This window comes from Myzus persicae, unplaced genomic scaffold (genome assembly GCF_001856785.1).
Source record: "Myzus persicae strain clone G006 unplaced genomic scaffold, MPER_G0061.0, whole genome shotgun sequence".
Taxonomy (NCBI): domain Eukaryota; kingdom Metazoa; phylum Arthropoda; class Insecta; order Hemiptera; family Aphididae; genus Myzus; species Myzus persicae.
In genome coordinates this window covers 1-23868 of record NW_019100510.1, presented here as the reverse complement: position 1 = coordinate 23868, position 23868 = coordinate 1, and the positions used below count along the sequence as shown (strand labels likewise).

Here is a 23868-nt window from a genome sequence, read left to right as displayed (position 1 = left end):
AAATTTTCGCACTGAATGGTTTGATATATATACCTGGTTAGCCTATAGTCGTATTAAAGATGGAGTTTTTCTTGAAATATGTGTAGTTTTTGGACCTAAAGTAGGCTGATATGGTCGTATGGAATAGGGAGGGCAAAAACTTGAAACATTAAAAGATTAATTTTTGTATGATATTAAATCATATTTTTAACTGTTAGAATAATTTGAGTAATACTTTAATTGAAGGTCTAACATCAAATCCCAAAATAGGTATTGTGTTTACAAAATTAATATGAAAAAAATTGCCCCTCCCTAAAAAAGACATTATAGATGCGCCAAAGTAGACTAGTGTGGGCACATGGGGCAGTGGTTGGCCGCAATCAGTAATGTATGCTGTGGTCAAGAATTGTTCGACGTAAGCAAGCTACCGGATAAGTTTTTATTTTTTTACGACCAATCCTCACCCTTATAAACACGTGTAACTGAACCAACCGTACCACTGGCCTATGTAGCCGTGGGTCATAAAAAAATAAAAAATGTGCATCTTTACTTTTATGGTTATTTACAAAATAATAATTTTTTTATGAACAAATTAATAAGTAGGTACACTTACATGTTTCTTATTATTTTCAACTATAGTCCCCTTTCGCTTGGGAACCTTACTAGGATAATATTTCGATTTTTTACCTCTTCGCCAACTATTTTTACAATTCATTTTTGAAAAATAATGTAAAAATCAATAAAAAATAAACTTATTTAATGACACAGAGCACAAATACAATTCAAACTGAGACGATTTATAAACATTTGCATGCTCATTTGTTGTTCGGTCATTTGGATCACTGAAGAATGAAGACTGAATAAACATTTAGTGATGGGCAATATCGAATAATGACTATCGAATAATTCGATAGTTTATTCGTTGCTGTTGTTCGAATAGTCATTACGAATAAATTATTCGGATAACAAATTACTCGAATTTCGAAGGGTTTTTATTCTATTACATATTATTCGAGTATCGAGTAATTTTTATTCAAATAATTTACATGTATTCGAATATAATTTAACATGACTTTCATGTAATTTATTTAATATTTTCACTGTTTAATTATACTTTGAACTAAAATAGTTTACTAAAATAACTATACACTGTTTCAAAAGAGAATATACCAGATTTACATAAGAAAACCGGTTCTGCCCGTGGCCGCCTGGTATGTCTCTTTTGAAACAGGGTATAAAAAGGATGAATGGGTAAAATACTACCTATAAAAAGTATGTTAACAGGTTCAACTCCACGGGTAGTCGACATTCATAACATTTCGCTGGTCGCCGTTGTCGACTACCTGTCGACAAATATAGTGTTGGACGGTTCATAATTTTGACTAGCGAGTAGCGATGAGATAACGTTTTCAATTATATCGTAGGCGATTAGGTTAGGTTAGGTAGATTATAACTGTCTCAAGAATCTAATGATGAAATTGGTTTTTATTTTTGTTTATTTTTAGTGTGTATATTTATTTTTTCCCCGCAATGACGATGTCTTCAATAACAATAATAACACATCATGATATACACTATATTATTCTTGTTAAGTCTGAATATAATTAATTTAATAACATTAATAACTTAAAACCGAGCTTAAAACCTTTTAACTAACATATTTTCGGATGTATACAGGTTATTCCTTCAATAGGGTGATTAAATACAATACAGAGTGATTGAAAAATATAAAATTATATCATAAATTCTAATACTTGTAATTACTTCATGGTTTTATCAAAATATTAATAAATTATAGCCAACTTCTAACTTTAATTAGTTTGAATTTAAAAACAAACTTATTTTAATTATTATTAAAAGTGGGAAAACTTGATATTTGAATAATTAATTTTGTAACCAATCATAACAATGATTAAATTATTAAATTATTCGAATAACTCATATACGTTATTTGGTGTTGTAATTAATTATTCGAATAGTTATGTTTGAAAAGACAAAAGTATAATATTATTCGATAGTTTGCAAGAATAATCGAATATTATTCGATACTACAAATTATTTGTTACTTCCCATCACTAAATAAAATATTTTAGTGTTTCTTTCATTATGGAAAAACAATTCACGAGACTGTATTGTAAGTTGTAACCATGGTTATCTACTAGTACCTAGATAACTGTGGTTGTTAGTGTTGTTACTATGACAAAATGAATCGTTCGCCTATCAGCAATTGTTATTGTTTCAGTATCACGAATATAATTTATAAAGGTTTTGTTTTCAGTGTTTTCATTAGAATGCACGTCGTGTTCAGCAGAGAGTATTTTTGTCGCATCAAAAGTATAAAATAAATATAAGCTCATAAATATTATTTTTATGATAAAGATAAACTGTTTGTCTACATGGCTTAAGATATATCTTAAATTCTTAAACCTTGGTTGTCTCATAGACATATAAAACAGCTAGATAGTAGACAGCATATACATTCCCTCAGGATCGTGGAAGTCGTCTGGCCATATTATATCAACAGGGCAAAATAACTCAATAGATAATATACCTATAAGTATACATATTCATATGGGTAGGTTAGTATACTTTACATGTATACAGTCGTACAGATAATTATATTTATATATATTATGGTATAGTGTGTAAGTGCTAATTTTGTTCCGTGTGCCCCAGACTCACTAATCTTATTGGGTCAAACGTAGCAGATATTACTGAAGAAGGAACTTCATTTTTTTATGATTGTCAAATGGTTTATACTTTTTTCCTTCGTCCACGTATAGTTGAAATCTATATGAATAATCGACCAAATTCATAAGGTTAATCACAACAAGATGGCCATTACGTTATAAAGCGTGTAAAGCGCTTTCATTCGGTTACAAAAATGTATTACAAGTTCTTCAAGTGATGTCAGAAGATAAAATGCAACAACCATCAACAAGACATGAGGCTACATCGAAACTAGAAAAACTAGAGTTTGTTTTTATTTTAAAAATGTGGACACCAATATTGAATAGATTTGATTCTACGAGTAAAACATTGCAGCTATCAAATATTGATTTATCAATCGTTGTTCAATTGTACGAATCTTTGGAAAAATATATGTTCAATACATTTTTTAAAGATTCCCGAGAACCTAGCGTAAAGACTACATTTTCATGGGAAGAAACAAGAGAAAAAAAATGAAATAAAGAAAAATATTTTTATGTGATTATTGATACATTATTTTCAATTTAAATGGACGAAAGGCTGCTTATCTAGATATTAATACAAACGTTAGTTTCTTGTTTGACTTGAATCACTTTGATACTTTAAGTGTACCTACATCAAAGTGCATTGAATATTGTAAATATATATTTTTATATACTAACGATTCGAATACATCATTTGTTAAAGAAGTTATTCAATTTAAAAAAATTACTGAATCATTTTACAATAATGATTTATCTATCGCACCAATGCGAGTGGTGAACGGTCATTTTCAGTGCTTGGACGCGTTAAACATTACATAAGATCCACCTTATCTTAAGATAAAACATCTTCCCTTTCATTATTGTCAATGAAAATGAGATGCTTAGAAGTATTGATTGGTCAAATATTAAACTAGAGTTTGTAAACAAATAAATAAAAAAGTATTTTTATAACTGTTATTCGATAATTGTCATTTAAATTGTATTATGTAAATAGGTATATAAATTATAAATTATATATAGGTAATATGTAATAAATTTTTATTGTTAATAAAGATACATTTAGTATTACAAGTCAATGCTTATACATAGGCTTCTACTTAGTACCGGGCACAACTTTATTAATAACTTAAAATATAGGAGTTACTTACTATTTATTAGTTAATGAAATTTAAATACCTAATTTACATAATAAATATTCCAAAATTCAGTACAATTAAAAAAAAGGATCATTGTTCCAAATAGATAATTAATAATTAGTGTAAGAAGAAGGTATAATAATATATGTAGTTATAATAATTGTATATTTGTATGCAATATAAATGACTTATTAGAATACCGAGTGTAGCGAGAAAATTTTTTTTAAGTTTTTCATTCTCTTTCTTTTACATTCATAAAATACACCAGGTGCGCAAAATAGTTCCCCCCCTCCTATATAATAACCCTTGATGCGCCCTTGGCAGTTGGCTATCTAACTGTTTTATATGTCTATTGTCTACTGTAGGTCTTCTACAACACACAGATTGCAAATACAACATTTTGTGCAAGGTTTTTATGTAGCTGCACAATATCCATAAGAAATGCACATTATTGTTATAGATAATGAACTAGATTGTTAACTAGTGATAGCAGCCGACAAGAAAAAAATGTGTTGTTTGTGGGCACTGTTTGACAAACCTAATTTAACCATAAACGGACTTGATAAAATACCATTGCCCACAACCTATAATATGTTGAAAAAGTGGCGTCCTGCTTGTTATGACGTATAGTAGATTGCAATCCAGTTTATTATCTATATTATATTCTATTATCGTAATATAACACATGTATACGTTGTTCATTTTGTTGCGTGTATGGCACTATGGCGACAGTTGAAGTACCTATTTCATTGTCATAAATTGTTATAATCATTTTATTTTTCATTTAAAAAATGTTAAAATGAACATGGAAATTGAAGCTATTGTTCAAATTTTAAAATTGGTAGTTAGATTCTTTCCTTTATTTATTTGTACTTCATCGCTTTTGAAAAAATAGTTGATTTCGTGATTTTAAAAAGTTATGAATCAAAATTTACCTATTTTACTTTTTGTACATCTGTTGTGGGTTATAGTAGAATCCCTCGGATTAATAATACAGTACTCAATAGTATAATACTACAGAAATACAGAATACTATACATTCAAACACTCATACATAGAATATCGGTGACGGGTTTTCAACATTTGTTTCGCGGATGTCGGGAAAGTCTTAATAATCAAACATATATTAACAGTAATTAGTCCCGATGTGATTGCGTGCATTCGACTTAAACGCATTTATACAACTACAGGACATGTATAAATGGATACTCCTCTGTTGACGTACCTATACACAATAAAAAAACAGTACCTGCCGGTTACAATAGTATATACATTTATATGAATATTACAAATTATTGTTAAGCATATTATCATTTTTACATATTTTTGGATGTCCAGTATGCTCTTACATTGATATGTTGAAGAAAATCAATGTGAATTATTGTTTTTACTTTTTATGGACAAATAAAATGAGCTATACATGTAAGATGCTTAAGTTATAACTTACAGGTATTATGGATTGATTTGTTTTGAAGTTTGGACTTGAAAACCTTTACTGAAATGTGTTTGAATTTGGAAGAAATTAATTGGACATTTCCGTGAAATGTTACAATATTGGTTTTATAATAGTTAATACTTAATACTACAATATTATACATCTATTTTCCAACACTACACAATTAGAAACTTGGTACCTCCTAAACAATATTTCAGTGAATTCTAAATTCTGGTTGTTTTAAACACGAAAACACGAGATGATTTCTAGGCTTGTAGCAGATATTTGAATTGCGTGTATATATTATGTAAATACATATTATGGATAGAAAAATTGTTTATGACATGTGTGTGTATTTAACGAAATAATGAACGCTAAAAAATATTTCTCCTGGGGCATTTATTGTTTATATGCGGTCTCAGCAGTAATATTCGGCATGAATATTGTTTGTATTTTAAATATAACTATACTTTTTTAAATATAATTGTTTAATAATAGTTTTCACTTTAAATTTTAATGACTTCATACTATTTTAACCTCAATTTTAACGGCACCAGAATCGTTTTTGATATAACATTTATTCTTTGTTGAAAACTTTAGTAGGGATAAATGTTTTAAATTTAAAATTCTAATACCGAACAAAACTAATACAATTATAATAACATTAGAAAATAGCCTATAATTATATGATCATTATTTTTAATTTCTCATACGTTTTTATTTCCATAATAACATTAACGTAAATTGTGAATGAAGTTTTTTAATATTTTGTTTTTATTTTAATTGTTTTCCTATTTTAATAGTTCAATATATTGTATTAATTAATTTATATTTTAAAATGTCATATCCAAGACTAATGATTTGATTTTATATAAAGTTTAGTTAAATAAATAAAACAACTAAATTTTATTTGCAGTGGAAAAGTTTAAAATATGTCTTCATGTATATATTGTACTTATCTTATTCACTAATGAGTAACCATTGGTTATAACCAGAATTTGTAATTAGAAGTAAACTGGTAACCCCTCTCAATGCTCGCAGTATTTAACTCATAATAATATAATATACAAAATGTATTACTGTTTTCATATTATGGTGGCAACACCTGACATTGGCAGGCTACAGAAATACATAATACATAATACATAAATATAAATAAAATATAATTATGAAATATGTCAGTATAATCCCCGGGTGGTGAGCTGTCTCAAACAAAGCAATCGACATTTTAAGAACTGTAAGAGTTCATTAACCGAAAAAAAATAATCAAAACCGTGGTATACTTTATTATATAATAGCTACGTATTTTAATATGATGATATATATAATAAATAATAATATAATTATGTATTTTGATTTTTTAATCTTAATATTTAAAAATATATTTATTATAAGTTATAAATTTAAATTAATCATCAATAAATACTATGATGGGTATAGGTATAGAACATAAATGTACAACACTATAATATTATGTGCCTAAAGCCTAAAGGGGGAACCCTCTCCTTCAGATTGATAACATTAAAAAGATACTCTTCTCTTCTAATACATATTGGTTATTTGGATGCGTATTAATATATAAAAGCGTCAGGTCTCAGGTGTGTAAATAAATAAGTAATATTTTACAACTTTAGCCCCTGACAAATTACAATACCTACATTGTTTAATACTTTTACGGTTTATTACTTTATCACTTTTTATATCTACGAGTAACGAGTTATGATTATTTCATTTTAACCAAATATTTAAAAATTATAATATTTGAAAGTTAAAGTGTAATTTACTAGTGTCAAAAATAATCGGTTCCTCAAAAGTTGTACAACTGGTAGATACTAGGTATACAGCCACATTATTATTGACACTTTAAATTAGACTCGGTTAATACTTCATTATTTTATGGAAATAAAATGAATAAGCCACCTTCCGGTATTGTAATTTTAAATTATTTGAACTAATAATAGCCAATAGAAATCTGCATCTGTATGTGCATTGGGTTTATTTTAGCCTCCACTTTTCATCATTCCGAGATCTGCCCTTGGTAATTATAAGCATGTTATAGTACCTACTCAGTACTCACTATTATACTGTTATCACTATTATAAATTATATTAATATTATTACAATAATTAATATCAACATACAAACATATATAAAAATAATCCTTGTAAAGTTGAAACTACAGGCTATAATTAATTTGCTGTCTTGCGCAGCTCTACACTAGCCACAATTAAAACGGTGTACACATACTATGAAGATAAAATTAGATAAATAACTCAGAATACCTATTTCATTACATAGTATTGAAATATAACTAAAAAAGAAAATTTTTAATTGTTAGGCTTAATCACGTCTTTAGAATTCTCCGAAAATTCATTGTAAGATATTTATCAACCAAAAACTGTATAAATTCCACCATGAGTATAGATATGAATATATTATGATGATATAATGATACCTGTTGTATTGTTTAATGTTATACACATCCACTTAAACTTGCCACTTGGTGATCCAAATTGAACATACAATACTTTATGTTTTGAGCGCGTTTGATATCAAATTTTGAAGTAGATAGGTATGCTAATTTGTATAATAATAATAATTTTTTTATGATTAAAAAAATTACTTATCGTAGAAACTTAAATCATTAGTACATTACACTATTAGATCCTTAAATATTATTATTATTAGGTATCTAAACACAAGTTATTGTCTAAAATATTTAGACTAATCATTTTAAGCTGCTTAAACAACCTATTCACAAATGTCTATACACGGTATTATACATGGGTATAATATATGGGTATTGGGTATTGACTTAATTAGTTAATAAATATAAATATCATTCATTCATAAAATCATTGAATCATATATAATAATATTATAACATACCAATGTAGTGACTTAAATAAATACAAATTAATAAATTCAATCATCTGCAGTCGCGTTACAAAAATAAAAAAAATTCGAATTAAAAAATATAATAAAAATAATATCGTCTAAAAGTAAAAGTTTTTGTGGATTTTTAAAAACTTTACCAGAAAGTCAAATTAATTTTTTTATTGTAAGTTCAATTTTTTTCGGCGTAGTATATTCATCTATATTCTATGTTAACGATTTCTGCAGGCTATTATAAACTTTCAGAGAAAATGCTTTACTAATAATAGACACCTATTATACTGTACTCATAAATTTTACCCAAAAGACGTGCTTATTGATGTGGACATGTATATTCAATGTTGTATGCACTTAAAACATATATTGGGGAAAAGACACTAAAATAAAATCGCTTTGTTCAAGAATATAAGTACCTACACTAAAGATAATTTAGCCAACGTTTAAAAAATGGACAAAATGAATAGAATTGTACACATTATTATGCTATAATATGTCTATACTCTATATATATATATATACTTATATGTATTAAATTGTGAATACTATAGTCAACAACCATAGTATTCAATTATGAATACTTACTATAGTCTATAACCATAGAACAATATTATAACTCAAGAAACAGCTTATTATAATATGCTTAACTGTCATAAATCGTTATCGTTTGTATGAAATGACGAGTTTTTATTACATATACGCGTATACGTTGTACCCGTATAGTATATTTTGTAATTGTTTTTATGTAAGCGTATAATACGAGTAAATGAGTAACGAGTATACGTATGTACTATTTTTTTAATCGCAAATTTTCAACGGCGAAAATGCAGTGGTTAGACGGCATTCAAGTATGTGCAAAAACGCTATATTATACGCACGAACCTCTGCGAATAATATTATTATTTATTATCGTATATTTTTACATATTATATTATGTAGTGGTTCAGAGATTCAGACATTTTTATATTGTGCTGCTATAGGACCATTAATTCTACCTGCAGTAGACTATAATAGTTATATTATATTGTATACTTGCGTAGGACTGTAGGAGTCCGGGGTCAACCCGTTTCCTGTCCGGTTCTCGTCTGGACTGAATCGAGGAAAAAAAATTGCCGGGTCAAAAACATTTGGTTAGTGCAGATTTCACATAGACATAATATATTATATATAAAATATACAGCCATATACGTCGTAGGTTCATACATAGGTATATTATACATTTAAAGACTCGAACAATTATTAAGTATTACAAGATATAGGTACAATACATTTTTTTTATATTTGATAGTGTACCTATTAATATGTATTAACTATTATGTATTTATGTATATATAATATTATAATATATAGTTAATTTTTGTATGCAGACGGAGAAACTCGTTTTTGTTTTCATTGTATTTTAACACCGTTTATAAAACAACACTATCTCATTGACCATTGTTGTGTTTTTTTGCGTACATTTTATATAGTTTTTTGATTGATTTTTCAAGCTGGGGAGAATATAAGAATGTGTTTGTAATATTAATATGTTGATTGTATACATATATTCACTATATAATTATCAACCAAGACTTAATTTACAATACCTACTACATTATCTTAATTATTGCACCAGACGATATAATTATATATAAGATGATACAAACATCGACATGGCAAGCCCGCATTCAGTCAGTTCTACACGCTACAGTCAAGTACTACAGCTGCTTACACCAAACATGAAAAGGAAATAAAATCATAGTTTCTTTTCTTTATTCATGAGCTATTCAGTGCTGCATTTAGACATTTTGCGCCCCGGTGCTACAAGAAATTGGTTTAACCGAAAGGGGCCTATACCCACGGGAAATATGGGAGATAGATCCTCATGGTAATTAAAGAGACGAGTTAGAGTCACAATATTTAATTCATAAATAATAAATATTTTTATAAAATACTCAGGTTCTTTGTTTGTAACATTATATTGTACCTATATGGCTATACTAATACTACTTAAAAGTTAATTGATAATACAGTTCTAATACAAATTCAATTTTAATATATCTACACAAATTTTATCAAGTTTTAATATATGCATGATTTATGGTTTCACTTTCACATATTTTAAACTATTTATTTTTGCATGTTCTGAGCTTTGTAGTGCAAAGTTAAGAGCTCTGATTAATAAGGTGTACTGTAGGTTGTAAGTATAATTTATATTATATAATAAATATTTACTGTCAACTGTTGAGGTTCTTGCACGAAACATGTCTTGAATATTTCTGCATTTGTTAACAACATTAAGTTGTTTTTTGTCTTTTATTAAAGTTTGTTTATGATTTTGTTGTACACTTAACTTTTTTTTGTCGGTCATAATTAAAATAATATAAAACAAATATAATAATAAATAAATAATCAACAGCGCCGAGTAATGAAAGAAATAATATTAATCACGTTGGCATCATTCACGAATGCCATGGCTCCAGCTTGTAGAAAAAATGTAGACTTATAATTATTATACTTTTGTAGTAGGCGCGCAATAAAAAAATACGCCTTATAATCATAAATAATTTATGTCTATTAAGTCATAACAAATTTGGGAAAAGGATTAGGAAACTATTATTAAATAAATTAATAATTCACAATCGCTATTGGCTATAAATACAATAGTTATTTAAATTTAAAACATCATAATACGTCATTATATATTATATGCACAATAAATAATATTTTATTATACACCTAATACTGTTATTAAAAAATTACAATTTTAAATGTTTTAATAATTCACAATAATTGTACAATTATTGAACAAATTTCCAACCACAAAATTTTGGCATCCCCAAAATACTGACATCCTGGGTAGTTGTAGCCGGTGCCCCCTTCTAATAATACATTTATACCTACTTAATAAATGCAATGACGATGTAACTTTGTTTAAATATTTTTTAATTTAAAGTTCCACAAGAATTTTGTCGTTTAATGAAGAAATAACATAAAGCTTCACTATTAACACGTAACAAAATAATAAGTGATTGGCTATTGCTGTGTACCCTAATAAGTTACCTAATATAGCAATATAAGCTAATATAACAAAATTCATTCGCTGTAGCATATCATTTTAGAGTTTAGTCGGTTTTCATACCTACATGGCTACATCACACATACTCGTTTAAGTTACGACGTATTTTGTTAACGATAGTATGTTTTAACAAAAAAAATATGTGGGTATACAAATAAGTAATAACAAAATATGTAACGTAGGTAGGTAATCTAAGTCAGCAAAACTCTTGTAATTATTTAAAATCTGTTTGAGACTTCGAGTATACCTACTATTAGAAGATAGTTATAATTTACGGGATACCATTCAGGTGGTTACGTGATATTTTTGCGACGGTGCCATTTCTTACGATTTTAAAAATAGGTAATTTATGTTAGTATTTTTCAACGAATACAATTTGACCTTATAATGTGCTATACTATTATAGATTAAGACTATTTCAAAATAGTGAACATATTTTTAAAATTGTATTTAATTGGTATTCGGTAGGTAGTTAACAATAACCTTACAATTTTTAGTAAGTAATACGTATGTCGATTAACGATAAGTGATAGCTACATTACTAGAAAAAAAGTCAGTTTTTAATAAAACTGTCTCGATTACCAGAAAAAAACATTATTTTAAATATGCGTATTAACTATATTATGTGTTAAGCCTAAAGGTTTTAAACTGTTATTCATCTGTAGTAATACAATCATGAAATTAATAATCAAATCAGTTCAGATAACGAATATAAATATTTAATATCTACAACCTTTGGGTCTATAGTCTATACAATCGTTTTAAACTTTTAAATATTGTTAAACAGTTTAACTTAAACTTTAAAAACAGTTATAGTTATCTTGTAAGTTGTAAGATTTGGTTTTAATTATATAATACGAAGTTTGCGTCTTGGCCGTCCGTATATGGAATTTTATTATACTTCTTTAATTCTTACTATTGGTACATTTATTTATTTTTTTGTAGTATCTATACATACCTATACGCTGCTATAGCACTGCTAGTATATGAAACGGAATTTGTGCACGAATAAAATTATAAGATTAGCAAAACAAATTCCTTTCGTTCCTATTTCTACGTAGGGGGTGGTGATAATGATACAAGTGTAAGTATTATGTACCCATAATAATATGTGACTGCAAATAAACGTATAGGTACCGTTTACCTACACATAACGTAATCGCGTATAGCGTGCTCAGCAGTCCGCAACTCCGTAACCTCGCATTTCATGACGTTAGACCGATACAGTCGTAAACTCGTAACAGTCCGTAGATCACGGTTTTAGTACTGTACTTTGTTGCACATTGAATTTTAAACTTTTATCTATAACAACCTGTTACTTATAATTTATATTGTACATTGTATACGCTGTACTTAAGTGCTTGTATCGCTTTACACGACTTTGGAATTTTAAATTGTTACCATCATAACGCAGTAAGTTTATACATTCATTATTATTCCCTACCTACTATATTTTTACATATTGTGCACGGGTATCTCGTTTATCCACATGACCATAAAACTTTAAATTTTTTTATACAATTTCAAGTTTAAAGGCGATTTAGTTTTATCATGTTATTCGACTCAATACGATGCATTATTAAATTATTATTTTATATTATATAAACCTATACTGAAATAGAAGATTTAATTTCACCTTCATGTATTTAATACATTAGTTATAGGTACGTTCGCAGATGGGTACTAGTGTACAACATATCTATATATTTTGTAATAAATTATAATTTATAGCCGTTCAGGTGTTATCTACATATTCTACATTCTACTTTGACTATGTAAACGGTTTCCCCCTGTTAATCCATAAATCATGATGAATCACTCAATAAATTGCATTCTATTCACAACTCAGAATTAAGATATACCTACTTATTACCTTTATAATATTACTCTCATTATTTTTACATTTCAATGATATTATGAATATTTTCTTTGTATATATATTTACCTATTATCTAGGTATACCTGTGTAATTAATATTTCCAAAATGTGTGTGATACATTTTTGGCTTTTAGGAAATTATTTACTTAATTTTTATTATTCAGTGAAACTTCCATAATATTATTTAGTCTCATAACTCATAAGCAACGTGAAAATTAGTATCGGAGAATTCCGTTTAATATAAATAAATATATTTGGTTTTAATAAATATTCGGTTCAAAAGAAAATTTTTTTAAATGGAAGTTCGTTCTATGGAAGTCCCAGTGCAGTTTAAAACTGTAAAATTTTATTTAATATTTTTATCATCAGTAGAAACATTGTTGTTGGTGATAATTCAATGCTTTATGGACACAAGTATTGTCATTTGGAACTTGGATTTGACAAGAGAATAACATCAATTACATTAATCATCCGCTTTCAATATAATACAATTTAACAATTATACAATATCATGTACGTCATATAAGAAGGTACATAATATTATATATATATATATTTGTATATATTATTAGTTCATTATGCAATTTTAAATTTAAATATCAAATTACAATATAATATGCTGGTTAAGCGGGTATGCACTAAACTACAGTTCACGGCAATCGTTCAAACATGCGAAAAAAAATTGATTTTTTCGCATTTAGAATTGATGACATAATATACATAATTTATTTAAAGTGTCGTGCATTGTCGTTATGTAACGAATAGGTACCAACTGATACGTAAACGGTGTTATATTATAGCATGATAATATTGCTCATTTCAGAGTGATGAGTAATGCAAATTCCAATATCCCACCATATGTATAAATACGCGTGGCACTCGTCGCCAGTCACGTCCTTTCTTCGTTTCTTCGAGTAGGTAGACTATAGGTTTAATCGCATAGGTGGTGTCATGGGGGGAGATGCTTAAGGTGGGCTTGGCCTCCTCAAAATTGCTTGATTCCACGTTTGGCTAGTGTTTTTGTTTTATGGTAAGTATCATATTGTAATGTCGAAACAAATAAAATATACAATTTAAAGTTAATTTAGAACTTATGGTGTAGAGGTGTACCTTTCTATACATTGACCCTTAGAATTCCTAACTAGCAAAAAATGCCAAAGAGAAAATAAGTACGATATTATGAATTATGGTCTAAATAATAATATACATTCAGAGCAGCCAGACTTGGGTAAAATATCTACTTTTAAAAAGTACTTGGAATAAATACTAGAATTCTTATGAAAAATGGTATTCGAATACTTCATACAAACAGTATTCCAAATACCTATTTAAAAAATACTTTTTAGTTTTTGTTTTCAATATTAAACCGACGAAACTTTCTTCGAAAATTTTTGAAATAATCGCCAACATAATATACAATTTAATAATTCTAAATATAACATAATTTAAGTTGTTGATATTTCATTTAAAATTTTAAAATATATATAATATTGTAAACATTTCCAGAAAAAAACAAGAAAAAATAATTATTGTAAATAAAATGTATTTTTAAAAAAATATTTTAAATAGTTTTTCTGAATTATTTTGGGGAAAAGAATTATAAAAATATTCCGATTACAGTATTCAGGATTACTACCCATGAATGCCAGCAGGCTACAGCCGGTATATTATACTGTATGTCTGTATAGTGTATTATATTGTAATAATTTAGTTTCCATACTATCTGGTATAACTGTATAAGTAATCTATTCTATTACCAAATTATAATAATATAATGCACACTGCTTATAACGAGTTATAATCCATAATGAATTATGGCCCATAAATTTCAACAATTAACACCGAGATTGGCGATTAGGTGCTGCAGAAATAACTGAACCGCTCTGAAATCGAGAAAATATCATTACAATCGCCCACGTTGTGATTAGATATCTAAAGCCATCACCCGCCGACGTTCGGGGAGGGGGTTACGGGCGGCGACAGATTGATAAGGTTTGCGACGGGGCCGCAGCTGATAAGCGTCGTTGCGGTGCCGCGACGATGGTGCGGCGGTGCCGGGAAGGGTCGACGAGTAGACCTTATTATTATTATTATTATTACTATTTACTACCGGCGTCGGCGTCGCTCGTCCGTCCGCCGAATAGTGCCGGTGACAAAAACGGCGCTGTGCTCGATCGGCGGCGTGTGAAATTTTCGAACGCGGAAAATACGCCGAGGTCGGTACTAGCGGTCTCTGACGGTAATACCGCGTCTTCCCCGTACTCGTGCAGTCGTCCGGCCGTTCGCGGTTCGCCCCACCTAGTACCTACATCATTTTAAGCCCGCTCGTCCGTCCGCTCGTTCGTCCGTTTCTCGTTTTTCTTTTTCTTTTTTTTTTTTTTATTGCTAAGGGTAAAGAACTCGCTAACTAACTAACTAATGTACACATAAGATAAAAATTATTAATATCAGTGTCATTAAAGTGTCCGTTATTTAGAGTGTCCTGTATTTAGAGGTTTTCCTATACATAAATAGTGAAAATGTCCCTGTCCCCGAAAAAACGTCCGCTATTTAGAGGTGTCCATTAAGGGAGGTTTCACTGTATATTAATTATTTTTTTAGCTCAAAGATGTTTGAAACAAGTTTTATTTTATATGAACTATTTATTTGATTTTAGGTTGAAAACGGAGATATGGAATCCATGGAAGACTATGAATTGGAGCCCAACAACATTCATCTTTTTTTAAATGATGAAGTTATCAATCAATACATGGATCTTATCACAAAACGTTCACCCAGCACAGTGTACGCATTTAATACATTTTTTTACCTAGCTCTTTCTGACAAAGGGTATTCTCATGTTTGTCGGTGGACAAAAAAAATTGATTTATTCTCAAAAAAAAAATTGTTTATCCCTATTCATATCGAAGATCACTGGTGTTTAGTTTATGTTTGCTTTATACAAAAATCCATTAAATATTATGATAGCATGGGTGGACGTAACTTTGAGTGCTTAAAATTAATATTGAAATATTTGATGATGGAGCATGCTGACAAAAAAGGAGANGTTAACCATCCAGAAGATCCAGTCTGCACACCTCTCCGCAGTAAGTGATCATAAATTATTATCATGCTGTTAGGACAAGTTTTTAATTTACCTAATACTTTGCACCAGTGACGTAACCAAGAAGGGGAGGGGGTTGGGTACCCTCCCCTCAACACTAACACTTTTTCCTCTGCTTTTTCCCCTAGTAAATGTATTATTTATATAGGTACACAAACTGTAAAACTGATTTAATTTATACTTACCCCCCTCCCTCCCCATTTCATACTGATTTTCATAGTTTAATAACAATACTATGTAGGTACTTCTGTCAAGTTTTGATAGGTACCTAGGAGGCTAGATATTAGAATTGAGTATCTCGTGTGACAATTTCACAATTCCACTTAGACAGCTGATATAAAAATATCTAGGTACCTAAATATTATGTTCTATCCCTCCACATGCATCTATTTAAAATAAATAGAGGTGTGTATTTTAGTTTGAAATTAATTTTATATAGACACAATAGGTCATGTCTTGAATTAAATTAAGTGTCTAGGTTTTTTAACTGAGACAAGAGCTGACAACTTAAACCAATTTACCTAAGTGGTGTGGTCTGACCATACAGGATATAGATTGATCACTATCTGAGATTACTCTTATATTAAATTGAATAAATCATAATCATAGATATACTAAATAAATTGATTTTAAAGTTGCATAGGTACCTTTTTCTATAAACTTAGTTAGATTCGGTGGGTATTTTGCAGTATTTTTTAATGTTTTTTGTTAGTTTGCCATTCATAATTTTTACATAGGTATATTTTTTTTAGATAGTTACTTCTGTAGGAGTTTTGTACTATATTATTGCCATAGGTACATTTATATAAACAATTACCTATTTATTTTTATAAGTTACCTTTGGATTAAAGCCTAATGAAAAAACATTAGAGAAAATGTTATTTCTTTCCATCAATCTCCAAATATTTGAGCTCAAATTTGTATACATTTTGATTCTTATTATTTTTCTAGCATTTCAGCTACCTATATTATTATTATAAAATTTAATATTTACAAAGTTGTTTTTTTTATTTGTTTACTTTAACACTCAGCTATTCACTATTTAATGTGTTTATCTTTAACCTAACTATCTGCACATTGCATGGTATTGTTTTATAATTTGATGATTAATTATTGAAGTCCTTAGTAGTGTGGATGATTCACATACCCACTTCTTTTAACTTTATTATAATCTCTATTGTAATAGTATTAATTAAATTATGTGTTTTCATACGAGTACCTTTTAAATAACGAGATTTTATAATATTCATTTTATGTGTAGGTATTTTAATTTTCGGTACTTATGGCTTATCGCGATTACCTTGGTGTCAAACGCACGCTGCTATTCATAAGTGATAAAAAAATAGATTTTTTTGTTTGAATCTTTTCTAAAATAGCTTTGCAATGATACAGTTTTTTTCCCTACTATATGTAGGTAGGTAGAGTTTTTGGGCACAATAAAAAAGTTCTTTCATATTTATATTTAAGTGAACATTTACTCAATGGTATCTAGTAGATATTTACTAAATTATATTTATCCAAATGCATTCAGTATTTAAGTATATTTTAGATTAGTAAGAACTAAGAACACACACGTAAACTAGGTAGCTTAAAATTACTCATAGATATAGATTTTATCATAATAATTGGTATAATCATAAGAACAATAAATATTATTTTCTTAAGAATATTAATATTATTGTTTTTATGATTCAATGTTGAATAATTTTTTTTTTATTAGGAAACTATAGTTATCTTGCTAATTATACATGGGTAATTTTTTGTACAGTAAGTAATTTTGTTGATAATGACAAATGATATCAGGGAGTGTAGTAAATTCTTACAAGCATTCAGCAATGCCACCCTTGGATTTCAAAATATAAACAGTTATAGGAGAACTGTTAATAGATGGGTCAGAGGATCATAATTCATAATTCACAAGTCTTTTTGGAAATATTTGTTCTGCGGGGAATTAAGACAATTTGGTATAGGGATGTATAAATTGTGCGTCACTTAAATTGAATATTGTAACCTAACCTTTCACATACTTCCACTATTTTCATTTTTTAAGAAGTTATCAATGGTTAAAATAAGAGAAATGAAGTTAAATTAAAACACGCTTATCTTGATAACAAATTAAAATACTTAAGAACTAATCCGTTCAATTCAAAGAAAATATCCTTTATTAAACTTGTAATAGGTCTCTCCCGTAAACTAAACCAGAGATTCGTAAATCATAGTATTACCGGAATACGAGACGGAATACCTTTGTTGCTATATATAATATAAATATAACGCACGAGATGGATAGAGAAAACAATGTTGGTGTGGCTGTCGCTAAGATTGCCAAGTTATGAATATATAACACATTGAAGTATAAAAATTGCTCACTGAATATAATATAGCTAATACATCGCTAATGAATCACTTAAAACGATAACGCAAAAACCATCACGAAAACATCGATAATGTTCTTACCTTTAAGTGTTAGATCAATTCCGAGATCATTTCATTCTAATATTAAAGCTAACTACACAAAATTGGTTTAACTGAACTCAAATTTTTTTTTTGTACTTTTTTAAGACAGAGACAAAACATGTATGTGTGGCGAGGTAACGTGTTCTCATGCACGTTTTCAAAAAGAAAATGGTATCAAGAAATGTGAAGAGCGATAGGATTTAATATCGTATTGACCCCGTATTTGACGTAATTTCGTCTAATGTATTTAACGAGTTTTTAATAACTAGTAGGCACTTCATTATGTATTCATGTCCCATAGGACGTAGTAGTTGCTTATACAACAACGGCGATACTTCTTTCGTAAGTAGCTCGTCTGCAGGAGGGAACTACTGTCTCAATAAGGTTTAGTGGGAATAAGATAATGATTGCTACTCTTCAAAACACATACTACGCTGTTTAAATTGTTACTGTTCTATAAGGTTTATAAAACAATGTCTAACAATAACGGTATGTCGAAGAACTGTATAATATATTGACTTTCGATCTGTAATGTATAATTTATTTATTTATTATTATTTATATAATGTCTAGTATTTATGTATTATGTACTTATGTAAACTTAAACTGTGTTTTAATTTTTTCAGGGCCAATTAAAGAAGATTCTAATTTTAAAGACGATGAAGACCCATCTGTTGATTATGTTGACATTATTGGTACTGAAGAACAATTGGTCAGTATTTTATTACGAACTAACCATATTATTAATAATAAAATTCCATTCTTACTAATTGAACGTAATTAAGTACGTAACAACAATTTAAGTTTTTTAATTCGTTTTTAATTAAAAACGTGTAATGTTTTTCGTATCATATATTCTTCAACCATTAACTTACTATGTTTCTATACAACATTAAGTATTATGATAATTAATACCATAAATTAATAAATATTATTGCACAAGTTGGAAATTCAATAAATAACATTGTTAATTTGTTCATTTAATTAAGAACAATCAAGTAGATATTGCTTTTTTTACATAAATTATTTTTACTGCTTAGAAATTTGATCTTTAATTATTAATATTAGTTAAATTTAAGGATCACTTAGTTATTAGCTTGGTTATATACACATAACTACATTAATATTTATATGAATATAATTTATTTGTCGAATACTAAAAGTTTGAAAGATTACAATTTATTATTGCTGCACTTTAATTTTAAGAATTTTATCAATGGAATAATGAAAAACTTCTAATCTGGAAGTGGCGGTTAAATCACTGATAATATTATTTTATTGTTATTAAATTATTGCATTGCTTTTGTTATCTTTGTCTTGTACTCTGCTAAAATCATAATAAAAAAAAAGATCAATAAATGATTCACCTTTTTAGACAGGTACTTATGAATGACACATTATTATAATAAAAATCATTACAATTTATACTAAAACAAAACAATTTCATTTATACATTTTAGTATTGAAGATTAACTTTAGTTTTTCTTTTTAATACATAAACTGGTAAAACAAAAAAAAAATTATAAAAAAAGATCCGATAACTGGTGGTGATAGATATAATACGTAGGTATAATTCAATACTTAAACAGGTTTGGTACCATCAATTTTGAGGTTAGTGGGTCATCGCTCATCAGTCATCTCCATCCCTGTTTTGGGGTAATAAATAAATCGGTTTCTGTTAGTAGTGTTAGTACAGTTAAAAGTTTTCTCGGATGAAACAAAATTACACTCATACTTTATCAAACTATGTTCTCAGTGTTAGTTCTAACGTTTGGTGTACTTATAAAATATTCGTAATTTGTTTACTCTATCTGCTATGCCAAGTTACAGTGTACTACTTGATTGGTAGTATTTTATACTATTGGTATTTGTTGCATGTTGTACGTAGATAATACGATCGGTGCTGATGTCAAATATTCATTACTTATCAATAATTACATGCCGTGTAAACGGCCATAAGTCCGCTTTTACAGTCGTAGAATTATTTGTCACTTATGCAGTTGTGCGTTTCCGAAGATTGTTGGTTTCACTGGTTAAGGGAGCTTGTAATATACTTGACATATAAGCCAGTCGTCAAGTCGTATAATAAATGGCCGTCGGAGATGATATAAAGCTTTCAAAATGAAGTGAATATATAAGGATACTTCCACCCGAACATTTTTTCGTAAATTATTCACCAATTGTATTATTGATATACTTTCCTCATGACACATGGCACAAATATGAATATCAGTCGTGGGAACAAGAAATATTTTTTGTTAACGTGGGATGAGTAATATTACTTTGTTAAAAATTGTAAATATACTATTCAACTATTATGTTCTTGATTGGGATTCGGTCACTCGTGTGGGGAAACTGTAAATCAATAGCAAGCAACAGCAGGTAGAAATTACTAAAAAAAAATAACTTATTATAATTGATTTGTAGCGAGTACCTACTTTAAAAATATATTAATTATGCTATACAGTGTGTTCGACGATAAAGATATTAGGTAACACAAAATATTTCGGCGCATGTCCATGAATTAAGTTTTGTAGTTTTAGTAACGTCCCACTTATTTTTGAAAAATTCTAAAATTCCGTAGGTGAAGCATGGGTCCCCTTAAATACGCTCATGTGTACTTATTTTTACCACCTTGGTTGCTATTAAACTGTTAAAGAGACAAAGATAAAAATTATGTTGAAGTTCAAACATGTATAATTATAGTTAATTTTCTGAAACTGGGTATTGGTGACGTGTACATATCATGTTTTAATGTTATATATTATAATATGTAAAGGCTTGTGATATGATACTTGTGTATATAATATAGTAAAAATATTCTTTCCTTGAATGAATTATTTTTAACCTACTTGAATTTTTTCCTTTGAGAGGATACCATAATTGAATTATACTCGTAGACAATGTGTCTATCGTAAGTCTAAACGTAAATCTTTTGCATTTCTACTTATTTATTTGTATCTTATATTATATAGCATCGGTAGATTAGCAAATAATATAAATAAGTTTGCCACAGGATGTGGTCAATTTCATTAAATTAGAATTTAAAGCTTCAAGGTTTAGGTATTCAGTTGCAATAGACTGAGGTTTTAAAATATAATTGAAGGACATTTATTTTGCAATGATTGTGAATTGTGATAACTGATAGTCCTAACCTAACCCTAGAAAAATGAAAAATTATTATATTATTTTTATTGCATGATACTAATTATTCGTACTTTGTAAGACTGAGATGGTTTTACTTTAAAATAACCCGTTATGAATATCCCCAACAAAATATCTCGAGACCAAATTATCCCTGAGAAAATATTCCATGACAACATTCAAAATATTTTTAAACTGAATAATATTTGTTGCTGAGAAATAACATTGTATATAAATAATTCCCATTTAAAAATTTATTTATGTAATATTATTTCATAAGTATTTCAAATTATTTTTAAATGTTCAAAAAGAATGTGCAATTTAAAAATTAATGGATATTATTAAGTAAATTGAATGAAGTGAAATCGGTTATAAAAACTGTTATTACTCGTGTGACACACGTACCAATGTACCATTATCAAAATATATAACGATTAAACACATAACTTTAAATATAGTGCGTATGTTATAATTATAATCAAACTTTTTTAATAATTTAATAATAAGTTTTAAATTAATATTTAAGGCGCGATATCTTGTTATCGAATATTTTGCCGGGGATATTTTGCTTTTAGGATATTATTTTATTGGTAATATCTTTACCGGGACATTTTGACGTGTCACCAACTGTATTAATACAATGGTGTCCTCTTAATGTCCATCTTTCAAATATTTTCGGTACATACGAGAAATTTTTTAATAATTTATCCAAGTATCTTATTTTTTTGTTAAATACAAAATAATCCGATCTATTGATTTTTCCATTAAAGGCTTTAATTATTATTGATATCAATAATTTAAAAAAATACTTAAATATTCTTGTCATGTTTTTATTGTGAAAATGTTGTTTTGGCGTAGTCTTGTTATGCGTCAATGAATTTAAAATTAGTGTAACCCAATTATTTGTATTTGTTGTCCGGTAATGAAATTAGAATAGTTGGCATTTAATATTCGTATTATAAAGATATGCTATTCATTTTTTTTTTTTTGACGTCTTACTCTTATGTTTTGTGTTACCGTTTATAATTTGAACACATGTGACGTAAGGATAATGTTGAATATATTAAAATTAATTTTATTATTTTCTTCATTAATTAGTTTGAGAAAAACGCTATACTGCTATAGTTTTTTTTATAGTTCATGTTTAGTATTATGGTGATTTATTACGATAAAAGTAAGTTGAACAATAAAATTATGGATCGTAGTTATTTAAAATACAATGCTATGTATTTTATAATGTAGTTACAAATAATACAATAATTTAATATGTGATGTTTGAATTATTTAAATTTAAATTATTAAAACAGAATGTTCTATTATTTTAAATTTGACTGCACTACAAAAAAGTTTACCCCAAAATTATTGAGGGAAGTGTAGCGAGTGTAAAGAGATGAGTGATAATATTTTATGTACAAAAACAAAGAGACAGACAATCGAGAATGGATGTGACAACACTAGAAAGGTCACATTCCAATGGGCACTTGACCAAAACGAAAGCTGAAAAAAGAGAATATGCCGTGAGGACAAAATAAATAACTGGATCTAAAATAACGACTTCGAGCGGAGCTGAGCTAATCTAATCCCTAATAGCACTCGTTTTTTTTTTTTAAATTTTTGGTTCCTAGTTCACATCAAATGTTAAGATAAAGTTTTAAGAAAATCAAGAAATGATGCCTTTAAATGATTTCCTATCCCTGAAAATGTTACATGAAATTTTTGGAGCATTTTCATTATCCAAACAAATGTCCATTAAAAAAAGAAATGTTTAAATATAATAATATGAAATAATATATCTTACTTTGTTTATAATCTAGGTATACATAGGTGTATTATATTAGTAATTATATTAGAACATATTGTATTGTATAATTGGGTATATATTTATTTTACAGGAGTTACACGGCTACCGGCGACACATGGGTTACACAATTATGTCTTGGGTAGTGACAATCATAACATGTGGCGCTCTTCGTTTAATTTTTTACTGGTGGCCAACATTAATGTTGTTTTCAACCCATATGAAATGTTCATTGCAATCTGCCGAAAAAATTTTAGTGGTGGTATGTTCATGTTTTGTTATTTGTTAATATATT

At 28.1% G+C, this 23868-nt stretch overlaps 1 protein-coding gene and 1 pseudogene across 1 annotated transcript; both read left to right on the top strand.

The window, feature by feature from the left end:
- Positions 1 to 9799: 9799 nt before the first annotated feature.
- Positions 9800 to 16165, top strand: LOC111029204 (annotated as a pseudogene).
- Positions 16166 to 18916: 2751 nt separating this feature from the next.
- Positions 18917 to 23862, top strand: LOC111029188 (probable cation-transporting ATPase 13A5). The gene is made up of 3 exons (XM_022308100.1): positions 18917 to 19120; positions 19258 to 19343; positions 23668 to 23862. Exons 1-3 carry the CDS (start codon positions 19105 to 19107, stop codon positions 23860 to 23862), a joined length of 297 nt encoding a protein of 98 aa, XP_022163792.1. The 5' UTR covers positions 18917 to 19104.
- The last annotated feature ends 6 nt before the right edge of the window (positions 23863 to 23868 follow it).